We start from the raw sequence: 23,455 nt of genomic DNA on the forward strand, positions 1-23,455 counted from the left end.
AGTCAGAAAATTTCAGCATCGTAGCTTCAGCGGTTTCGGAGATATTCCCGAAAAACCTGAGGGGTGGATGGAAACAACCCCCCTGCCACTAATAGGGTTAACCCGCGCCCTAATGGGGGGGGAGCATTTTGCCCCTCCCCGTGGTTTTTCCTGAATAGCAAGAAAACGGCGGCGCTGCGCGCCGCCAAATTTTCAGTACCTTCCCGAGTATCAATTTGACACCTTCACTCAAAATTTCAAGTCACAGGTCACCTTGGGTCAGGAGTTATTGAGGTCAAACTGAAGTCATGTTCGAGTAAAAATGAGCAAAAAACATGACATCTTGAAACGCTCACCAAGTCTACAGTTTACAAGCAATTTTAAAGTTCTATATGTGGTTGTAGGTTTAGAAAAAAGACGGCGCTACAAAACTGCCATCTCGGATGTTCAAAATTTTGGGATTTTTACCCCCAGAAATAAAAAAATGATTAAAAAAAAAAAAAACTCAAAAAATCCAATTTTTTCGAATTTCAAAAAACGGAATAAATGTGATAGTCCCTGCGCTCTTCGATATACATACCAAATGCTAGATCGATACCTCCTTTTTTGGCCAAGTTATAACAAAGAAAAACTATTCAAAATTGATGACGTCAAATTTTTGAACTCAATTTTTAGCAATTCTAGACCATGTAGCGCAAAACAAAGACCACCATGGAACTCCCCGTGACGAGCTGCATCGAATCGATACCGAAAAGTGGGGCTATTTGAGACAGTGGGGCTATTTTAGACAGTACAGCAGTGGCTTAGAAAAATTGCCGTAAAATTAAAACCGTTTGATATTTTTGATCAATTTTTCTCCATCTGATGTGGAATTTAACAAAGAATTCCATGGATAGGGTTTTTTGGAACTTCTGTTTTTTTAAACGAAATTTGGCAATAAATGAGAAATACAGAAAAAACACAATTTAAGTTATACGAAAAGCACCCCTACCTGCAGCTTAACATGGTTGAAGTTTTAAAAATTTTGCAACCGAATCTATCGTAACTATATTTTTACTTATCGGCTAAGCACATTTTACACGGAGACATTATATATTGTTAGCGGTAGTGACAACAGTGTAACCCGATGTCTCAGAATCCCGATGATAGGGGAGAGGGGAAAGATGCCCAGGGTTTTACTATGTCATATATTGTTCGAAAATGACGATCGGAAATCAAAAACTTGGAGTTTCAACGGAAGCCGACATCATTTTTCTCCAAAAATATCACACTTTTGTGCCTAAAATATGATGACTTTTTTTGCTATTAAGCATTTTCCTGAAGAAGTGAAAGGGGGCATCTTACCCCACAGTTTTTAATGTCGGCCAATTGTCGGTAACGCAGAGACAGGGTATGATAACGCTTATACCAAAACCTGGAAAACCAAAAAAAAAAAATGTTATTGATAATTGGAGGCCCATATCTCTTCTAAATACGACCCAAAAAATATTGTCGACCGTGTTAGCAAATAGATTACGAAAAGTAATGGGAAAGCTCATAGCCCCGGACCAGAAAGGATTTATGAAGAACAGATATATAGGGGAATGCATACGAACGGTTTATGATATAATGTGGGACGCTAAATCCGTTGAGGGGAAGAAAGGGTTGATGATATTTGCAGATTATAAGAAGGCTTTTGATTCTCTCAGCCATGCTTTCATGTTCGAGGTTTTAGAGCTGTTTAATTTTGGTCCGGATATCATTCAATGGATAAAGGTGATGTTGCACAAGGCGAATTCTTGCATCGTTCAAAACAAAATTTCCACTGAGTTCTTTCCTATCGACCAGGGATGCAGTCAAGGAGATTGTTGCTCACCGTTGCTTTTTATTCTATGCGTTGAAATTCTAGGTATTTTTATTAGAAATCAAAATGATATTTCGGGTTATAAATTAGGAGATGTTGAGTTTAAGATTGAGCAATATGCAGATGATTGCACTTTCATACTGGATGGCTCGCAATACAGCTTTGATAGATGCATGGATGTGGTTGCGAAATTTAGCGACATATCGGGATTGCAATTAAATGCGCAGAAAACACAGTTACTCTGGTTAGGAACGTCTGAAATACCGCAGTGTTTTTCCGCGTCTAAGTATAAAATGATGGGACAAACGTTCAAATATTTAGGCATCATTTTCACCAGGGAACTGGAGAATATGAGTCTTATTAATTTTAAAGTAAAAATGGTCGATATTCGGAATCTGCTCAGAGGATGGATGAGACGTAATTTAACGATTTACGGAAAGCGGGTGGTGCTAAAAACACTAGCGCTATCAAAGCTTACAAACACTTTTATGGTGTTACCTTGTCCGCCTGCCAATGACATAGCAATTCTACAAAAAGAGTGTTTCAAGTTCCTATGGAGCTACGGTCCCGACAAAATTAAGCGCAGGTATATGATAAGGAACTTTGGAATACCATGTTTGAAGACATACTGTGACTCTCTGAAGATAGCATGGATGAGAAGGTTTGTTTCCTCAGATAGTTCATGGAAAAGGGCTGCCATGAGTAGTTTTACAAATGCTGATCTGTTGTTGACCTGTGGAGGTACGAGTGCCCAAAAAATCTGTTATACAGGCATGAATCCTTTCTGGAATGAAGTTGTCGAATTATGGGACCAATTTAAACATTGTTTTGATATTTCGCCTGTGAATATTAATGTGCAGCCGATTTTTCTTTCATCCTTCTTTAAGAGGGATCATAAGTCGATATGGAATAAAAGACTATTAGACTCCGGGTGCATGAATGTAGGAGACTTTATGTCATCAGATGGGCAAACGATGACGTATGATAATTTTATTTCAGCATTCGGGACAGTCATTTCGCGATTAGAATATATGGGTATTGTAAAAGCCATTAAAAAGGCATATGGAGGAATGATACCTCACCGGGAAACTGGTCCCACAATGCAACCAGCTTTAGAATGTGTGATGAGTTCAAAGGCAGGGTGTGGGCACTATTACAGTGCTTTGATTTTGAGTAAGTACGGATATACTAGATCTAATTTGAAATCGGAATTAAAATGGAATAACGAATTTGACAGAGAACTCGACTGGCAAGCATTGTACCAGAGAGGACATACTTGTACGAAGAACACGGCTTTATTGTGGTTCCAGGACAGACTTCTGCATAGAATATTGACCACAAATACTTTTGTTGCCAAATTTATGAACAGTAGTGATTTGTGTACTTTTTGTGGTAACGAGAGAGAAACCTTAACTCATCTGTTTGTTCTTTGTAATAAGGTACGCACTATTTGGGAATGCATTGAGCGTCGTATTCAGGAAAAACTTGGGATAAACGTAACTTTAGGAAAGGCTGATATTATTATAGGCTTGGATAAAGACTATCAACTATCGTTAGAAACTATGCGTAGTGTTCAGCGTTTGATTCTGTTGGCCAAATACTACATATATAGAACAAAGGCGGCTAAAGGAATTTTGTCTATTAACCCATTAAATAATTTTTTAAAAATTCTCACAAAGGCGGAATGCATTGGAGTGGATCAGACGATAGGCTCGGAACGGGGGAAGAAGCAGCGTGAGGCACATGTGAACTTGTGTGGGTGAGTGCAGCCGACGTATACTGTGGCCGGATTATGGTACGCGCGCTCTGCCCGCCCCTAACCCAACCCGGCTAACCGGAGGCCGGCCTTATAAAGGGTCGGCCGGCCGACCGGGCGCGCGGCTCGCCACCATCAGTGTGACGGGTCGCGGGCCCGGCCGGCGGCCTGGGGCATCGCCCCGGGCGAGGCTGAGTAGTTACGCATTTCGTGGGGCGATGCGGGGCGGGGCAGTATGTTGTGGGTGTTGCGATATAGTGAATGTGTAATATGTCCTGTGCATTCGATTGAGAATACATTTAAAAAAAAATCTTACCCCACAGGGTGGGAAAGACGCCCCCTGGCGTTGGGGAAGATGCCCCCTGCACTATAAGTGACATAAATGGGCACGTGAATCGCCTGAACGAATCAGTAATCCCTTCGAGCCTGCAGTAGACACCAAACGTCATCGTAAGGGCCCTCAAAAGTAGTCGTAAGGGGCTTCAGAGGTCATCGTTAGGGCCATCATAGTCCAGCGCGGCCAAGCAAGCCTCCGTGGTGGCGTTTGGAGACCACTGTGGGGCCCTTATAGGTCTTCATGATGCTTGAGGGCCCTCGAGCCCATCGTGGGGACCTCCGATGCCAGCGCGGCCCGTGGAGCCAACATGGGAGCCCTCAAAGGATGTCGTGAGGGGCCCTGGAGCCAATAATGGGGCCCACAGAGGCCGTCGTGAGGGCTCTCAGAGTCAGATGCCGCCCAAAAAGTCGCTGTGTGGGCCGAAAGACCGGCATGGGGAGCACCCGACCGTACTGGACTCTCAATAGTCCCAGATTTGCTTTTGTCTCTCATCACAACTATGTAATAAATGATTTGACGGGCTGCTTGAAGGACAGCCTACGGATTTAGGGGGGGGGGGCGTCTTTCCCCATCAGCACAGGGGGCATCTTACCCCAAGGTACCGAAGTAACATTAAATCAGTACAATTTGTTAGCCATAAAATACGCCCTGAAACAAACTGTTTGGGACGCAGTACACGCATGTTAATCTATCACGACTATAGCAAGGGACGCAAAAATTATCTACCTTCTTTGATATTTACAATGTTTTGACACCAAAATATTTTTTGAAAGCAGCAAATAAAAAACATGCAATCACCAGCCAGCCGTTGCCCAACTGAGCTTCGCAAATTTATGTGCAGTTAACAAGGCAGGCTTCCGCTTTACGCTAAGAACATTAATTTCCAGTTTCTATTCTTTGTTTCGCCGCTAGAGGGGGTGGGGCGTCTTTCGCACCCTGGGCATCTTACCCCACTCTCCCCTACCCACCTCGTCAAACCTCAACGTATACCAAATACTTAAGACAGCTAATGATTGTGATGTCAAGGCCCTAAAACAGGTGATATGATGCATCCTAAAGACTTACCGTCATCTGCCTAAGGTGTATCAAACGTTCGAAAGGAACACCGATAAATCGGCCATGGGAGTCATGGTACTTTAAGCAGCAAGGAATATTTACACATTGTAACTTAACCCGCGCCCCAGTGGCGGTCTCAGCCAACTTCACCCTGGGGGGGGGGGGGGAGGGGCATATGTTACCACCCACCTCTAACTCAAAAACTAAGAGGGCTAGAAAGACGCGGTAAAAAGCAGTCGATAGCTCTCGATGCGTACGTTTGATAGTATTTTGTCATTTCTCACCTTAGAACAATATTGGGGTCAGCAGAGGTCATCAAAGGTCAAAATGAGCAAATTGTCATTATATTTTTCAGAAAACATGCCATTATCTCAGGAACTATGAAAGCTAGAAAACGCTGGGAAAAGCAGTCCATAGCTTTTGAATTCTTCTTTTCATAAGGTCATCATCAAAAATGACCTCAGGTCAACGGTTTAGCCTCCAGAGGGCAAAAACTTCAAAAATAACTGTTTTTACGAAAAGTGTTTTTCGACAATAACTTTTTACTAAAAAAAAGCTACGACATTTCTATTGCCAGAATCGTGTTCCTCTCGCCGAGACGCGTCGGATGAACTATAATTTGACCTTGAAAGGTCAACTTCAAAATTTGAACTCAGGTCAAGGTCATGACCTGACCGAAAAAGGTCATGTTGCATATCAGTCGATGCGTCTCGGCAAGATAAACACAATGAGGCCAACTCCAGCGTTCTATCTCTTTCCAATCGCGAGTTATTGGCAAAAAGCTGTTTGTAGCCTCAAATGACCTCGGATGACCTTTCTAGAGGCTATCAGCAAAAAAGACACCTTGGTCGTCACGGGTGGTCCAAATCATTGTGATTCTGAAATATTTGGACTGTTCCTATGCGTAGGGGAGAGTGGGGAAAGATGCCCAGGGTTTTGCTATGTCATATATTATTCGAAAATGACGATGGGAAAGCAAAAACTTGGAGTTTCAACGGAAACCGACATCTTTTTTCTCCAAAAATATCACACTTTCGTGCCTGAAATATTATACCTTTTTTTGCTATTAAGCATTTTCCTGAAGAAGTGAAAGGGGGCATCTTACCCCACAGGGTGGGAAAGACGCCCCCTGACGTTGGGAAAAATGCCCCCTGCACTATAAGTGACATAAATGGGCACGTGAATCGCCTGAACGAATCAGTAGTCCCTTCGAGCCTGCAGTAGACACCAAACGTCATCGTAAGGGCCCGCAAAAGTAGTCGTAAGGGGCTTCAGAGGTCATCGTTAGGGCCATCATAGTCCAGCGCGGCCAAACAAGCCTCCGTGGTGGCGTTCGGAGACCACTGTGGGGCTCTTATAGGTCTTCATGATGCTTGAGGGCCCTCGAGCCCATCGTGGGGACCTCCGATGCCAGCGCGGCCCGTGGGGCCAACGTGGGAGCCCTCAAAGGATGTGAGGGGCCCTGGAGCCAATAATGGGGCGCACAGAGGCCGTCGTGAGGGCTCTCAGAGTCAGATGCCGCCCAAAAAGTCGCTATGTGGGCCGAGAGACCGGCATGGGGAGCACCCGACCGTACTGGACTCTCAATAGTCCCAGATCGGCTTTTGTCTACATCACAAGTATGTAATAAATGATTTGACGGGCTGTTTGAAGGACAGCCTACGGATTTAGGGGGGGGGGGCGTCTTTCCCCATCAGAACAGGGGGCATCTTACCCCAAGAACCGAAGTAACATTAAATCAGTACAATTTGTTAGCCATAAAACTACACCCTGAAACAAACTGTTTGGGACACAGTACATGCATGGTAATGTATCACGACTATAGCAAGGGACGCAAAAATTATTTACCTTCTTTGATATTTACAATGTTTTGACGCCAAAATATTTTTTGAAAGCAGAAAATAAAAAACATGCAATCATAAGCCAGCCGTTGCCCAACTGAGCTTCGCAATTTTTTTTGTGCAGTTAACAAGGCAGGCTTCCGCTTTACGCTAAGAACATTAATTTCCAGGTCCGATTCTTTGTTTCGCCGCTAGAGGGGGTGGGGCGTCTTTCCCACCCTGGGCATCTTACCCCACTCTCCCCTACACACGGATCTAGAGACATTTTTGTTTTTCTGCATTGACTTAAAATGGAAAGGTCGCGGCACTGACCTTACCTTAGGTCACGCATATAAAAAATCCGAGATATACAAATTGTAGGCACTCATAACATCATGCGATCCACCAAGTTCAAAACCTGTCTGACAAACACTGCAGGCTGGGCATGATTGCAAACTTTTTTAGGCTTGATCAGTTAACTTGACCTGGTGACCTGACCTGACATGACCTGGGGTCAAAAATTTCACACATTGTCCAAAATTGATGTGCAAAAAGCTACCGCAAGCGGCGCGGCGCTACGTGCCGCGGTTTTTTATTCACACGCAAAAAATGCGACAGGGTGGTAACATATGCCCCCCCCCCCACTGGGGCGAAGGTTAATACGACCATCCAGTTTGTGACGATATTAGTTCCCTTTATGAATGTGTGCAATGTGCATAGAATGTGTTTCATCAGTCACTGACGGGGTCGGTAATCGACCCATGTTTACTCTGGTTGACCATAAGCACCATTGAAGGTTATTTATCATACATACTTACTGTTAGGTGAGCCTTCAGTATACGTGCTTGATGCAGTGCGGTAACCGGCCATTCGATACAACATGCAGTGATCTAGGAAAATCGGTATAAAATCAAAGCCGTTTGACCTTTTTCTGTTATTTCTTCACAGGTTGATGTGCAATGGAACAATCGATCATGCATATCGCTCATTCAACCGTTTTGGAAACTGCTTTCCCCCTTTTGATGCATTACGGTGCGTTTAACGCAGTAGCGAGCCTGTCTCAAATAGCCCCACCAACTTTCGGCCTATATGTTTTACGCCACCAGAGCAAAAAAAGAAAAATTTGATTTTGAAGGTTATATAGCTGAGTTAAAAGATTTTTTTCCAGAAGTATCAAAATTTAATTTCCAATCGCATGGCATTAAAAGAATTATCCCTGGCTTGACCAATTTTCTGCAGTTTCCTTGCAACTAAAACTGTCTCGAATAGGCCCACACTATTTGAAATAGGCTTCAATTAAAAAATAATTTTGGCTACTAGCTGAACTAAAATTGACCTATCTGAAAGCGGTTACAGAGAACTACGTTTTTGCAATTTACATGCAATAGGAAATATCAACCGTTTTGAAGGGAGAGGCCAAAAACAGTAAAATCCGTTTCAAATAGCCCCACTTTACGGTACCTACCCATTTTATGCAAAAATATCAACTTTGAAAATTGAACTAATTTGACCTGACCTTGACCTGACCTTGATCTGACCTTCACCAAAACATAATCACAACTGACCCCAAGGGCTGCCTGTCCCGTACATAATCGCATTTGGCATATAAAATGGACCATAAAACATGCATCACATGATATTTTTATCTTGTGACCCTCAGTGACCTGACCTCTGTGACCTGACCTGGTATCAGTGACCTCAAATAGCAAAATATGTGTTTGACGAACATTTCCTATGTGATGATTTTCAATGAAATGCATTTTAATCGATTTTACAACGCATTTCTTGAAATGTCTGTAAACGGTGAAAATTCGACCTTTAACCTGACCTGTGACGTCATCGGCTGGACCAGGGTCAATGAAATTAGGTCACAAGGTAGTTCCCCGGGCTCTGTTTCACCGGTGATAGCAGCACGCTGCTATTACACGTGTCAAATTGGGTTTCCATGGAAACATCAACAAACCATGGCGTCGTCAAACTATGTGATGTCATCAAATATTGTTGCTAACATCTTCACGGCCGTGCGATCAAACAAATGTATCAAACGCATTCAACGAGACAGCAACTCTGTTCCAAACGTAGCTATGGAAAAGCTCACGGATTACACGAAACGTCATTAGTGTGACGACATCACATTACGTCAGCTCGCGCAATTTGATAGCAGCGTGCTGCTATCACCGGTGAAACAGGGCCCCGTCGGGGCTATCCAACGCCGTTTGCCGCTTGTCGCTATGTTGCGTGGTTCTCGAGATCTTGGGGGGGGGGGGCAAAATGCCCCCCCCCCTCCATCAGACCGCGTTGCTCGGCAGACCCCATCAGGGCGCGGGTTAAATTTGGAAAATTTATCCATAAATGGGTAACTTTAGTTTAGGTTTGTCCGTGCGTCGTTGTGTGCTTGTCTGTGTGTTAGTGTACGGTGTGAATTTTTCGTACATGAGATGTCGGTGTATCGGTTTGTCGGCGTGGTACTGGCCTCACTGCCTAATAACTAACTAAATGTGGTTGTTGCAGTACTCGCACCACCGGAACATCGCTACCTATTACGGCGCCTTCATCAAAAAGTCGCCGCCCGGAAAGGACGACCAGCTATGGGTTCGTATGGCGGTCGAACCGCTGTGGGTTCGTATGGCGGTCGAACCGCTGTGGGTTCGTATGGCGGTCGAACCGCTGTGGGTTCGTATGGCAGTCGAACCGCTGCGTGTCGGCCAGCTATGGGTTCGTATGGCGGTCGAACCGCTGCGTGTCGGCTTCGGCCCGTCAGCACTTCCGGCCTGACTCCCTCACTGCCGACCGTTATCACCGCTGCAGTAGCGTTCTCCTCTCTTAAAGGAAATAGTTCACTTTCACGAAATTATTTTTTTTGCAATGGATTTGTGATTTTTTGTGTTCAAAATGATCAGCAAAGAAAATAAAACCTTTTTACAACAAAAGATTATTTTCTATATTTTTGATATAGGAAGAACTTTTCAGTTTCTGTAAGGCACACGCGATCCAGTATGAAAAGAGCATGGGTCCCGAAAATTCTTCAGAAACTAGAGAAATTATCGCGGCCACCGGCATTTGGGCGATCTGCTCGTGCTTTTGTTACTGGAGCGCCTCACTGGAGCGAGGATTATCAATAGACAGGTGTGACATATTATAGTGCAAGGAAGAACAAGTCCTTACGAACTCGGCGCCAAGCAAGCTTCGCCCAAAATGGAGCAATAAAAGAGCAAGCGAGGCACAGGAGTTTCTCATCATTTGAAGAAAAGCGATTCATCCCAGAAAAAGACCTCTCCTCCAAAAAGTGTGTGATTTATATGCAATTTTCATATGATGTATTCAAAAGTGTCACAATCGCACTCGAAGACCCATGACTAAGCAATAAATGCGAAACGTTGGGTAATTTCTTGCGTTTTTTCCCCTTTTAAAAAGAATTCAAAAGTTTAGGCCATACATGCACTATAATATGTCACACCTGTCTATTGATAATCCTCAACATGTCAAGAAGTGCAATGAATGAGTCATATCACTTTAGGCGATCTTTCTATCTTTAACGAAAGCAAACCGAACGACCGAACGAATCGAATTTCTTCGAAGATGCAAGGAAGAACAAGTCCTTACGAACTCGGCGCCAAGCAAGCTTCGCCCAAAATGGAGCAATAAAAGAGCAAGCGAGGCACAGGAGTTTCTCATCATTTGAAGAAAAGCGATTCATCCCAGAAAAAGACCTCTCCTCCAAAAAGTGTGTGATTTATATGCAATTTTCATATGATGTATTCAAAAGTGTCACAATCGCACTCGAAGACCCATGACTAAGCAATAAATGCGAAACGTTGGGTAATTTCTTGCGTTTTTCCCCTTTTAAAAAGAATTCAAAAGTTTAGGCCATACATGCACTATAATATGTCACATCACTGGAGCGAATTTCTCTAGAGTTCTCGTAGATAATTTCTCTAGTTTCTGAAGAATTTTCGGGACCCATGCTCGTTTCATACTGGATGCGAATATATGCAAGGCACACATCCTCAACGCAAGACACATTTTTCGGGACGAGAAATAGAATATCTTTGCCTAGGGTGATCGTTGGGCTGTAAAAGCTCCTGATTTATGCTCGTCTCAGCCCAAGCTACGGAACTGCTATTCCAGTTCAAAACCCATGTTAAAATGTGAACTATTTCCTTTAATGCTGTCCTTTGTGATATACTTGTTTGATTTTTGTAACGTTATGGGCGCAAAATTATCACCACAGTCTGCGCGCCCAAAACATAGAGATATAATATACAGTGGAATCCGCTTAATAAATCCACCTTGGCGACAAGGTGTTTTGGATTTATTAAGCGGTGGCTTTATTAACTGGTGTCAGCTATTTTCATTAACCCTATTAGTGGCAGGGGGGGGGGTTGTTTTTATCCACCCCTCAGGTTTTTCGGGAATATCTCCGAAACCGCTGAAGCTACGATGCTGAAATTTTCTAACTTTTCCTAAAACTAAATTGGGCACATTCCCTGAAAATTTCAAGTTCATAACTTCACCAGGGGCGGCTCCAGAGCACTGGGAATTGGGGAGTCCTATTCGTGAAGCGAGTCATTTGGACGAAGATCACGATGCTGCACCAGTTTTACGGACAGTGAATGAAAGGTATCATGTGATAACATATACAAAGTTATTGTGCATCCTCTTTTCACACGTTTTTGCTATAATAGGTGGATCCAGGCGTCCAAAAAGGGGGGTTATTTTTTACCTCCCAACATAGGTGCCCTGACACCGCCTATGCATGACCAATACAATTGTAGTCGTTCTCTCATAAGAAAATTGTAACATAACAAGACCATTGCCACCCTTTTTAGAAACAGTACCAACAAAAACCTTATTTACTATACTTTTTGTGTACCCCCAATCTCAATGATCTGTATCCGCCTATGATTTTTGAAAATGCATATTTTTTAGGATCCATGTGAATTCCTGGTTCATTCTCTATCGATCGGCAAAAGTTGTGTTAAGATTGGTTCAGAAACCTGGCCGTGATAAACAGTCTAAAATGTATCTGCAATTTGCCCGTTTTTACCCCCCTCTACCCCCCCTCCCCTATTGACATTTTTTAATTTTTTTTTTAGAAATGTAGATCTCGTTGAGCGAAATCGAATGCCGTTTGAGTTTTGAAAATCGGCCCGTTACGAGGGGCGTTCAAAAAGTTCCCGGCCCAACCATGAAGGAGTTGGAATTTCGGCCAGCAACGCGGTGTGTTCAATGATGTGTTATTGGGATGTCCACTTACGTAGCCATTAACCAACCTGCCGTGTGATTGGTTCAGGCTGCTAATTAGTCGTAACATAGTTTGCCATTCCCGGTCAGAATGGGCGACGCCCAGAAGAGAACAGTTATTTGGTTCATGCATTGCAGAAACATGCACCAAACGTTATTCACGAAAAGCTAGTGCCAACACATGTTGATGTTTGTCTTTCTTACAGTAGCGTCAAAAAGTGGGCATCTCTGTTCAATTTTGGTCAACAGATCATTAATGGTCACCCCCACAGTGGCCAGCCATCAACAGCATTGACTCAAGAAAATATGAAAAATAAGCCCTTCTTTGTGAAAAATGGCAAATGTTCTGGTCTGGAACAACGCAGCAGGAGCGGAGGTGTCTATCAGGTTCCTCAAAGCCATTCTTCGACAGCGTATTTATATGTTTAAGATCTCTGCAAGATGCATCCCCCGTTTGCTGACTCAGAGGAAAGGCAAACTCGAAAGGAGGCGTAACGCGAAAATTTTTGTCCCTATATCGAAGATCCAAAAGAGTTCATTTAACTACTTGTTACCGTGGAGGGATTGTGGGTGTCACACGTTGACCCTAAGGGCGTGACCGAGTTGCACAAGTGGAAGCACACTGAGTAAAGGCCACCAAATGTGTGCGACGTGTTTAAGTCAGACGGCAAGGTGACAGTGGTTGCATTTTGGGATGCTGGCGGGGCTCTGCTCGTCAACTTTCTAAAACAGGGGCGCACAATTAATGATGAATACTACACCTCCTTTCGATAACAGTAGCGAGCAGCATATATCAAGGAGAGACTAGGGAAGCTGACTAAAAGTGTGCGCCTGATCCAGGACCACGCACCAGCACACATGAGCAGGGTGACGATCAGCAAAGCAGTGAGCTGTGGCTTCGAGTTGTTGTCACAGCCACTTTTTTATCCGTACCTTGCACCCTCAGGTTGCCACCTCCTCCCCAACATAAGGAAATTGCTTAGCAGTGGCAACTTCGCTGACAACAAGGAGACAAAAGCAGCCGTCTTGGACGTGCCAGATGCGTCCAAAACCCACTTGGCTATGGAGACCCAGGGGCCTCTCGCGAAGCGCTGCGCGAAATGTTTTTGTCTTAACGCTGGTTATTGGACTAAATGAACATTTTTGGTCTAATAAGTCGACGTCGTATCTCTACTCCTTCATGGTCGGGCCGGAACTTTTTGAACGCCCCTCGTAGATCTCGAGATATCAGGGGGGGGGGGGTCGTAAACAGCCCCCCTGCCACTAATAGGGGTAGCCAGGAGCCTGCCACTAATAGGGTTAAAAAAGCATGTAGCACAGCTGCCGTTTCGTTCCCTACGCATAACAAGCGTATGGCTAAGATTTCTCATTGCCTTGCTTACCTATTATATTGAAAGTGCCCAGGGGCTCCGCGACTGGTGGGGTCCCGGGGGTCCGGACCCCAAATAATTTGACGTTCGTAATGCAGCCTAATGTACAGCCCACCGCTTAAGTAATGTAGGGTTTTACCAATCTCAACGTTTGGCTTTGACTGGCGATTGTTTAATGCGGAGTGATTGAAAAGAAGATGTCAATAGCTAAAGTTGCAGCTGCAAGGGTGACGATACATATAAGCTGCATTCAAAGTTTCATTGTAGTCTGGCTAATCGTTCTTAGCTTCAGATGCAGAACATACCCATGACTGAAACCACACATTACTTCTGCTGTGGACTGTACATATAAAGGCAGGTTTTAGGGTTGGACATGCCCCCGAACCTGCGACCTTAGAGACCGTAGTGCGGGGCCATGTCCCCCTGAAAGTGACCAGCGCATACTGCAAAGCTGGCGCAGCGATTAAGTCAACATATCCATCCACAACCTCTCCCCGTCATGCCTGCTATGCCAACGAGCATGCGGGCAGTCGAGGGTCCCTGCTTTGGTGGAACATTTTTTCTGAAATGCACAGTAATTGCGCTCTTGATAGCCCTGAACTCCTTCTGTTTTTAGAACTCCAACTGCTGCAGACCGCTGCTCCAGCGCAGTTCTTTAGGAGCGGGTAGGATGCCACATTTTGAATGGAGAAACGTTACTGCGGACTTGAGAACTTCCAAGTGGCTTTATTACGCGGAGTACGTGGATTTATTAAGCGGATTTGTTAACTATAGGCATCTCTATGGGGAAAATCCGTGAACAGCTCAAGCGGCCACAATAGGCGGCTGGATTTATTATCCGTGGATTTATTAAGCGGATTCCACTGTATAAGTTCTCCGTGGCCCTAAAGCCCTAATATGCAAAAAAAAAAAAAAAAAAATCCACCGACCGTCATCGCCTCCGACCGTTATTCTCGTGCGGCAAACTTGAGAAATTCATGGGCCCTCAATGAGGCATTTAACAGGCCTCGTGTGATACTATATATACCGTAAAGTGGGGCTATTTAAGACAGTAAGGTAGTGGCATAGTGTAATAAATTACAAGTGAAGACACTTCACCAATTTATAATGCAAACTCATGTAACAACTTTTTTCAGCTCGGAGTGGGCTATGTAGCTACTCACGCTTCAGTATGACGTAATAAAACGTCATTAAACGTCACTTCCTGAATCATTAAACGCTATCTTCAGTCTACATCATCGTCTTCCATGCCCCGTCATGTCGGATTCTTTAATTGACATAGACATGAAAACCCACGTTTTTATTCCACTAAATGAAAGTAAATAATCCCAGTTTTTTTACAGAATGCCTTGGAATACACAAAATCAGAGGACATCGATGTGCCAAAGGCCGATGAAATTCCTGCTCGATCTAACTGCGCTCCAACATGCTGAACATGGTATCAGCATTCACTCTATTCCGTAACGTTACTCTCGAGAACCCGCTGTTTTTATTGCATGTACATATGGTCGCTTCTGAATGGAATATGACAGAACCGGTATGAAAATATTCAAAAACAGAGGACATTATAAGACCACCGGTTCTTAAAAAGGGTAGGGTATTTTGACAACGTCTCTAAAACATGACTCATTTTGATCGGACCTTTGAGTGACATGGACTTGCGAACCCATTTTTTTTTGGTGCATTTAATGAATGAAAATAATGGCATTTTCTTAAAAAATGCGTGAAAATATGCCAAATCAGAGGACATCGATGTACCTCAGCCCGATGAATGTCCTACTCGATCTAACTGCGCTCCAACATGCTGAACATCGTAACAGCATTCACTTTATTCCGTATCGTTTCCCTCGAGAACGCACTGTTTTTATTGATAACCAAATTATATTTTTATTGATAACCTTTTATGATAACCATATTCCGTCCAATCTCAGAAATGACGGAGCGTCCCTCCGTTCTTTTCTTTATAAGAATGGCCACTGGATGGCGGCCGTCTTTCCAGAGGGCGCCTGCTAGATTTGGGAGGGACTAAAGCCCAGTGTGCCCCCCTTGGCTGCGCCCCTGAGTCTGCCGGTGAACAAAGGGGCCTTATGGCCCCTGATGACTCGGGACCCGTAGGCCGTATTCGGCCTACGGGTACCGAGTCATGTGGGCTAGGGTTGTTAAAAAAAAACGAATTTTGGAAAAGTATATTGGCTCATGGCTCATGTGGTGCGGTATTCTTTTCTGAGTCCAATGATGCCCTTTTTTCCGAAAAGTATTACTGCTAGGCGCTGCTCAAACGGCTTAAAGAGGACCATGTTACGCCCGCCGACCGGCCGGTGTCAATAAGGGCGAAAACTCGACGCCGCGCGCCGGCGGCAGCACCTTATCGGCACCGCGCGCCACGACACCTGCCGGGCGGCCGGCTGGGCGGTGGGAAGTTATAAGTGCGTGGTCTTATTGCGCACGATCGGGGTGAGCTATCCCATGTTTTCGGGGCGGAAAGTTTCAGTGCAGCATCGGTGCGTCTGCCACGGTGGTCTGTGTCGATGGTACAGAAAATAACTCAAACAGAGCTCAGAAAAGACTGAATAATTCCGGGTAGTTGCCTCGAAACAATCCGTTTCAAGAATACAGCTGCCTTCTTAACGTACTGTATCACTTGTTAATTCTTCAAAAAGCAAGCTCTGAGCAATAACAGACTTCTTTGCATTGCTGTTGACAATTTAAGTTGCTTTTGGACGGTGGCTCGTAGCCCCAATATGCTGCCGCGTTAATCTATTCCAACGACGAAACGGCATCTTAGCGAGAATCGAAAATTTAACGAAGTAGGTACAACAGGAGCTGGGAAGGCTCCTGCATTGGTCTATCCGTCATGAGTGACACACCGGGGTAATGTGTCACGTCAGGGCAGAGCTGTGTTCTATGCCGGGTCTGGATTCGGGTCTTGATCGGCATCGGTGGGCACGGCCGATGCCGGCGTCGCTTATGCTCGAAGGATTGGATAAACGGCGCTGGATTTATATGAGTAGGTACTCCGGCTAATGTCTCTACTCAATTCATGTCTCACTTCGTCACACTGTCAGGGTGGCCACCCTGTCATTCCCAGACATGTTATGTTTTCTTTCGACCTGCTAATCTAAGTTAGACTTGGCGTCGATTCTGTTGCCCCAGCATCTGACATCAACGTATCTGAATAATGACATTGGTGACGCCTATCCTCGTCAAAGCCACCCCCAAACTTGGGCCGATGACTGTCGGGTCTCCTCCATATTCTGTCCTTGTGCATACTGCATTGCCAGCCCCTGCTGTACGTATATCGTGAATTTTCGATTCTCGCGAAGTTGCCGTTTCGCCGTTGGAATAAAGTTGCGCGGCAGCATATTGGGGCTGCGAGCCACCGTCCAAAACTAACGTAAATTATCAACAGCAATGCAAAGAGGTGTGTCATTGCTCAGAGTTTGCTTTTTGAAGAATTAACAAGTGGTACGGTACGTTGAGAAGGCAGCTGTATTCTTAAAACGGATTGCTTCGAGGCAACTACCCAGAATCACTCACTCTTTTCTAGCTCTGTTTGACTCATTTTCTGTACCATCGACACAGACCACCGTGGCAGACCAGTCGGGGAAACTGTGGTCAAATCTTCCATTTTTGGAAGCCTTCCATTTTTGGAAGGATTTTCCATACTTGGGTACGCATCTTCCAAAAATGGGTACGCTGACGACGTCATCGTACCCAAATATAGAAAATGTTGCGCATATGTTGGAACTTACTGATTTCCGCCGAACATGAGGCAAATCCGACTATCCCCCCTGGTCGCTTTCAATTCGCCATAGTGAAGTGTACATAATCTAGCGTGGATGTCTAAATCCTAGCGTCGATGTAATTTATGTAATTTTTCAAAGTAATGAGTCGTAGAAAATTGACAAGAATTTACCGAAAAACGATGGTTTTATAAGACTTTATCAAATATTTTGGAAGCAAAAAGCATCAAAAACGAAAAGTAAATATCCTTAAAAGTACTGTAGTGATGGGCCATGTTTGTTTGATACCGCCGACTTTGTTTACAGTGCGGAATTGTCGGGACGGAGTGCGGGGGTCCCGGGAGGGTAGTGGCGAGTAAATCATGTATTTGTTGCTGTTTTCTGCATTTATTAGCATATTGCGTGGTTGATTTCAAATTTTTAAGGCTTTTGCCAAACACTTGGGTGGAGGTCTCGTCATTTTTCAATGTTTCCCGGAATATGGGACGAATTAAATAGGCGTTGGCAGGCGCGCACACAGGATTTTTGAATGGGGGGGGGCACGACCTTCGAACTGGGCCCCCCATGCCGAAGGGCCCCCCCCCCAAAAAAAAAATACGGCCCACGGGGCTATATTTCGGTTGGTTTGAAGCTTGAGCAATTGGTTTGTCAATGCATGGTAGGTAAAACAATCATTTCGGTACCAGCTTAATTTTCAAAACATATATATTTTTACGCTAGCATGTTTTTTTAGCATGTTTTTTTTTTCGCGGACCCCGGGCCCGCGAGTCACCCGGGGGCCCGGGGTCAGCTCAGGCAAGGATGTATCCAGGACCTTTCGATGGGAGGAGGAAGGCACGGTGGATCCAGTCTCACTGGCAGACGGGTCTCTTTAAAACGGTCTTTGCATGAGAAAATGTGGAAAATCGGCAAGCAAAAGTATCATTTATGCCCGAGGAGTGTGCCTAATGTACACTAATGCCTAATTTACATGGTATTTTACGAGCGAGCGAAGCGAGCGAGCTCCTCAGAGTCACCGGTGTGTGGCGCGCTCAGAGGTGCCAGTGAAAGGCCGTCAGATGCGCTGGTGTTGGGTCCTCACAGGCGCCGTTGCGGGGTCTTAGGGCTTAGAGACACTGGTGGGGCCATCATTGGCATGTGTGTGGCCCTGCAAAATGGCCTGCAAGTGGAAAGTGGCCCGTCATAGGCTGGCAAGGACACTCGGAGGCTGGTAAGAGGCCCTCAGAGTCACTGGTACGTGGCCCTCAGAGGCGTCGGTGTGGGGACTCTCAGAGCCGCCGATGTAGGCCCTTAAGATGCGCTGGTGGGGGTCCCTTGGAGGTGGGGCGAGGGGCCTCGCAGTTGCCGTTGTGGGTACCCTTAGAAACACTGGTGTGGACCGTGTGTCTATCACAGACGGATGTGGAGCCATAGCAGCCAATCCCTCGTTGGCCGTTACTAGGGCCCTGAGCGGCCGGCGAGGTCTCTCAGAAACCGGCATTGGGCCTTTATGAAGATAATTGTGGCTACATAGGAGCCAATAACGTGCCCCCACAAGCCCTGTGGTGTCCTTCCGAGTTGAAGTGCGGCCAGCGCGAACCCTCTGCTACCAACTGGCGCCGCAGGGCCCCTCGGTTTCGAAGGAACCCTAAACCCGAGAACGGGCACGTACCCCCTCGCTCCCTTGCTATGTCACTGAATCCAAGTGATAAGGGGCCCTTTAGGTAATCAGGGGCGTTTCAGATGACCAGGGGTTTTCAATTGATCAGGGGCCCACCAGGTAACCATGGGCCCCTCTGGTAACCAGGCGCCCCTTAAGTAACGAGGAACCCCATCAATAACCAGGGCCCCTCAGTAAACGGGGGCCATTCAGGTAAGTGTAGGAGTCCCGCAGAAGGGCCGGCAAGGTTTCTCAGGTCCGTTTTTTGACAAGGCTCTTATTGACTCAGGTGCGAGCCCTTTGCCATCAGCAGGGGGCCCTTTCAAGCCTTTTGAGGGCCTTTAACGTCTCTTGAGTTCCCATTGAGGCCTTCTAAGGGCCCTTTGAGCAGTCGAGGGGCCTTTGAGGCCTTTTGAGGGCCTCTTGACGTCAGCTGAGGACCGTTGGACGCCAGCTGAGGATCGTGTTTTTGGGCCTTCTGATGGCCATTAGACGCCAATGGATGACCCTCTGACACCAACTGGGGCCCTCTGACACCAGCTAGGGGCACTTTAAGTTTGACGCTAGCTCAGGGCCCTCTGGCATTAGCTGGGGGCCCTCTGACGCTAGCTCAAGGTCCTTTGACGCTCTTCAAGGCCTTCTGAGGGCCCTTGAGGTCTTCTAAGGGCCCCTGAGGCTTTCTAAGGGCCCCTTGAGGCTTTTTGAGGGCCGCTTGACGCCAGCTGAGGACCGTTTGAGACCTTCTGATGGCCATTTGGCGCCAGCTGGGGGCCATCTGGCACCAGCTGGGGGCCCTCTGTCACCAGCAAAGGACTCTTTAGAGCCTTCGGAGAGCCGTTTGACGCAAGGGCATGACCCTCTGACGCCAGCTCAGGGACCTTTGACACCCTTTAAGGCCTTCTGACGTCCGTTTGACGTTAGCTGAGGACCCTTTGAGGCTATCTGAGGGCCCTTTAAGGCCATCTGAGAGTCCTTTGAGGTCATCTGAGGGCTCCTTAAGGCCATCTGAGGGCCCTTTGACACCATCTAAGGGCCTTTTGACACACACCAGATGAGGGCCCTATGACGCTAACTGAGGGCCCTTCGAGGCCATCTGAGGGCCTTTTGAGACCATCTGAGGGCCCTTTAAGGCCATTTGAGGGCCCTTTGTACACGGTCTTCGGTGGTCTAAGGATTAGTTTGAGGCCCATTTGGGGCCCCTTCCTTCGAGTTGGGCCCCCCAACTCGAATGGGGGGGGGGGGCACGGGCCCGTGTGCCCCCCCCCCCCTTGTGTGCGCCCTTGGGCGTTGGTGCGCCGTTTTTCGTGCTACTTTCTATGGAAGGAGCATGAATCTTCAATTTATATGAGGGATAGTAAGTTTAATTTAAACCATGTTTTGTCAGGACTATAGCTGTGTTCCTCCTGGTTGGTTATTGACCAGCTGTTTTCTCTTCTGAATTTCCATGTGTCCTCTAGAAGTAGAAAAAGAGCGCAGTGCACCAGGACACCATGCTATTATATCACTATGTACATTGACATAGCATGCCTGTATTACCAACTCTAGCACTGCTGCTTCTCCTTACATCAGTGATCATAAATGGCAAAATCAACTATTAATGTTACACATTTAAAAAGGCCGTAACTTAAATCAAAGGATGGGGATCACAGTTGGGAACACTGAGATAAGGCCTTCCAATTTTGGAAGCCTTCCATTTGTGGAAAATGCATACCCATTTATGGAAGGTTCTTCCAAAAATGAAAGGCTTCCAAAAATGGAAGATTTGACCACAGTTTCCCTCACTGAGACGCACCGATGCTGCACTGAAACTTTCCGCCCCGAAAACATGGGATAGCTCACCCCGATCGTGTGCAATAAGACCACGCACCAGTGTCCCAAAATAATATTTTTGCTTGGGTGTCAGAGGGGAAAATTGCTGACCAAAAAAAGGATGAGAGTGAAAAATTGTCGGTCAGGTAAGGCCCAAAAAGAATGGGAAATGATCAATAACATTAATTCATCTACAATTTGTGACAGATTAAAAACAACCACTCACGCAGTTGCTCCTTCTCGGTGGAATTGGGAGTGGAAAATTGGGCTTGAAAACTGGAGGTGAGAGTGGAAAATGATTTTCATTTGGATGTCGTTTCCACCCACATCTACAAATTTTCGGACACTGCCACGCACTTATAACTTCCCACCGCCCAGCCGGCCGCCCGGCAGGTGTCGTGGCGCGCGGTGCCGATAAGGCGCTGCCGCCGGCGCGCGGCGCCGAGTTCTCTCCCTTATTGACACCGGCCGGTCGGCGGGCGTAACATGGTCCTCTTTAAGCCGTTTGAGCAGCGCCTAGCAGTAATACTTTTCGGAAAAAAGGGTATCATTGGACTCAGAAAAGAATAACGCACCACATGAGCCATGAGCCCATATACTTTTCCCAAATTCGTTTGTTTTTAACAACCCTAATGTGGGCCATATCACCACAGGGCACCGCGTCTTTTTCGAGATAAATGACCGTCCTGAAGCGTGTCGCATTTTCCTGAGCATGACCTGGCGTTTACATAATATTAAGCGCCTGCCGGCCCCTCTCGTGTCTGCGGCTGACAGCTTACTGACAAGCCACCTGGTGATCGCCAACTCAACCCTAATTACGGCGTTGTCCGCTAGGTGGCGGGGCCATACAATCCCAGTCAGAACAAGGGATTCTCATAATTATTTTGCTATCATATTTTTCCCTTTTTAACCCGCGCCCCGTTGGGCTCTGCCGAGCAACGCGCCCCGTTGGGGGGGGGGGGGGGCAATTTGCCCCTCCCCTAAGATCTCGAGAACCACGCAACCTAGCGACAAGCGGCAAACGGTGTTGGATAGCCCTATCAGGGAACTACTTTGTGACCCAATTTTATTTACCAAGGTCAAACCGATGACGTAACAGGTCAGGTCAAAGGTCGAATTTTCACCGTCTACAGGCATTTCAAGAAATGCGTTGTAAAATCGATTAAAATGCATTTCATTGAAAATCATCGCATAGGAAATGTTCGTCAAACACATATTTTGCTATTTGAGGTCACTGATACCAGGTCAGGTCACAGAGGTCAGGTCACTGAGGGTCACAAGATAAAAATATCATGTGATGCATGTTTTATGGTCCATTTTATATGCCAAATGCGATTATGTACGGGACAGGCAGCCCTTGGGGTCAGTTGTGATGATGTGTTGGTGAAGGTCAGATCAAGGTCAGGTCAAATTAGGTCAAATTTCAAAGTTGATATTTTTGCATACAATGGGTATCGAATCGATGCAGCTCGTCACGGGGAGTTCGATGGTGGTCTTTGTTTTGCCCTACGTGGTCTAGAATCGCTGAAAATTGAATTTAAAAATTTGACGTCATCATTTTTGAACAGTTTTTTTTCGCTATAACTTGGCCAAAAAACGAGATATCGATCTGAAATTTGGTATGTATATAGAAGAGCACAAGGACTATCATATATATGCCGTTTTTTTCGAAATTCGAATTTTTTTTTGGATTTTTTGGGTTATTCTAAAAAAATCATTTTTTTTTGAATTTTTGGGGTCAAAAATCCAAAATTTTGAAAATCCGAGATAGCAGTTTTGTAGCGCTGTTTTTTTGTCTACCAGACCATATAAAGAACTTTGAAATTGCTTGGTAACTGTAAATTTGGTGAGCGTTTCAAGATTGCATGTTTTTTGCTCATTTTTGCTCGAACATGACCTCAGTTTGACCTCAATAACTCCTGACCTAAGGTGACCTAAGACTTGAAATTCGGTGTGAAGGTGTCAAATTGATGCCCGGGAAGGGAAGGTCCTGAAAACTTGGCGGCGCTGCGCGCCGCCGTTTTCTTACTATTCTGGAAAAACCACAGGGGAGGGGGCAAAATGCCCCCCCCCAACGGGGCGAGGGTTAAAGTCATTTAAAAACACTATTGCATAAGTAATTTTTCGATTAGCAGCGATTGCAGCCGCCGCATCAGGGTCCGGATCGAGCCAGGGAGCGTATGCCCCGGGGACGTCACCGTAGCGTTGCAGCTTTGTAACATTAGCGAGCCCGGACGATCTTACCTAACTTAGTTATATGGCCTTGGGTGCATCATTTTCGGTTTAGGGGTATTCCATGTCAACCGGGACAGCCAAAATCGGTCACCTCTGCGATTTTGTTCAAAGTTGGTATACTTATTCGCTATTGGGTAAAACCTCTGAGGGTGAAAGGATTTTGTCATATGCCCTCGGGCTACAGAGATACAAGTCGCTAAACTTCTGCTTTTTGAGCAGAATTGGACGTGTATTGCAATCTTGAAAGATCTATAGCTTCAACATTTTTGAAGCTATTAATTTCAAACAAACTGAAACCGGTACATAAGGAGTTATACTAGTAAAATTTGACAATTTTTACATTTTTTGGTGATTTTGAATTTATTTTATTTTGAATTAATTTCTTAAAATGTAATTTGTGAAAAATGGGTACCCTTCGATTTTGCTCAAATTTAGATATTGTCTTCCACTACACGTAAGGCACACGTGCTGAGAAAATTAGAGTGGGCCAACGATAACTTTGGATGATATAGCAACAAGTAGTGCAACGTAGCACGGGCGTTGGAAGGGGCCGATTTCGCTAACTCCACCTATTTATCGCCAATAACTCACGCCATAATTATCATGTTAGCGTCAAACTTTCAG

General features: G+C 45.6%; 1 protein-coding gene across 6 annotated transcripts in view; it reads left to right on the forward strand.

The window, feature by feature from the left end:
• Positions 1–23,455, forward strand: part of LOC122383716 (serine/threonine-protein kinase mig-15-like) — a 396,652-nt gene that overhangs the window by 36,588 nt on the left and 336,609 nt on the right. For all 6 annotated transcript variants that reach the window (XM_043370438.1, XM_043370439.1, XM_043370441.1 and 3 more), the window contains exon 5: positions 9,303–9,383. In XM_043370438.1, coding sequence (XP_043226373.1) covers positions 9,303–9,383 — 81 coding nt within the window. The remainder of the gene's footprint in view (positions 1–9,302; positions 9,384–23,455) is intronic.

Source organism: Amphibalanus amphitrite, unplaced genomic scaffold (assembly GCF_019059575.1).
Source record: "Amphibalanus amphitrite isolate SeventyFive unplaced genomic scaffold, NRLGWU_Aamphi_draft 000171F_arrow, whole genome shotgun sequence".
Classification (NCBI taxonomy): domain Eukaryota; kingdom Metazoa; phylum Arthropoda; class Thecostraca; order Balanomorpha; family Balanidae; genus Amphibalanus; species Amphibalanus amphitrite.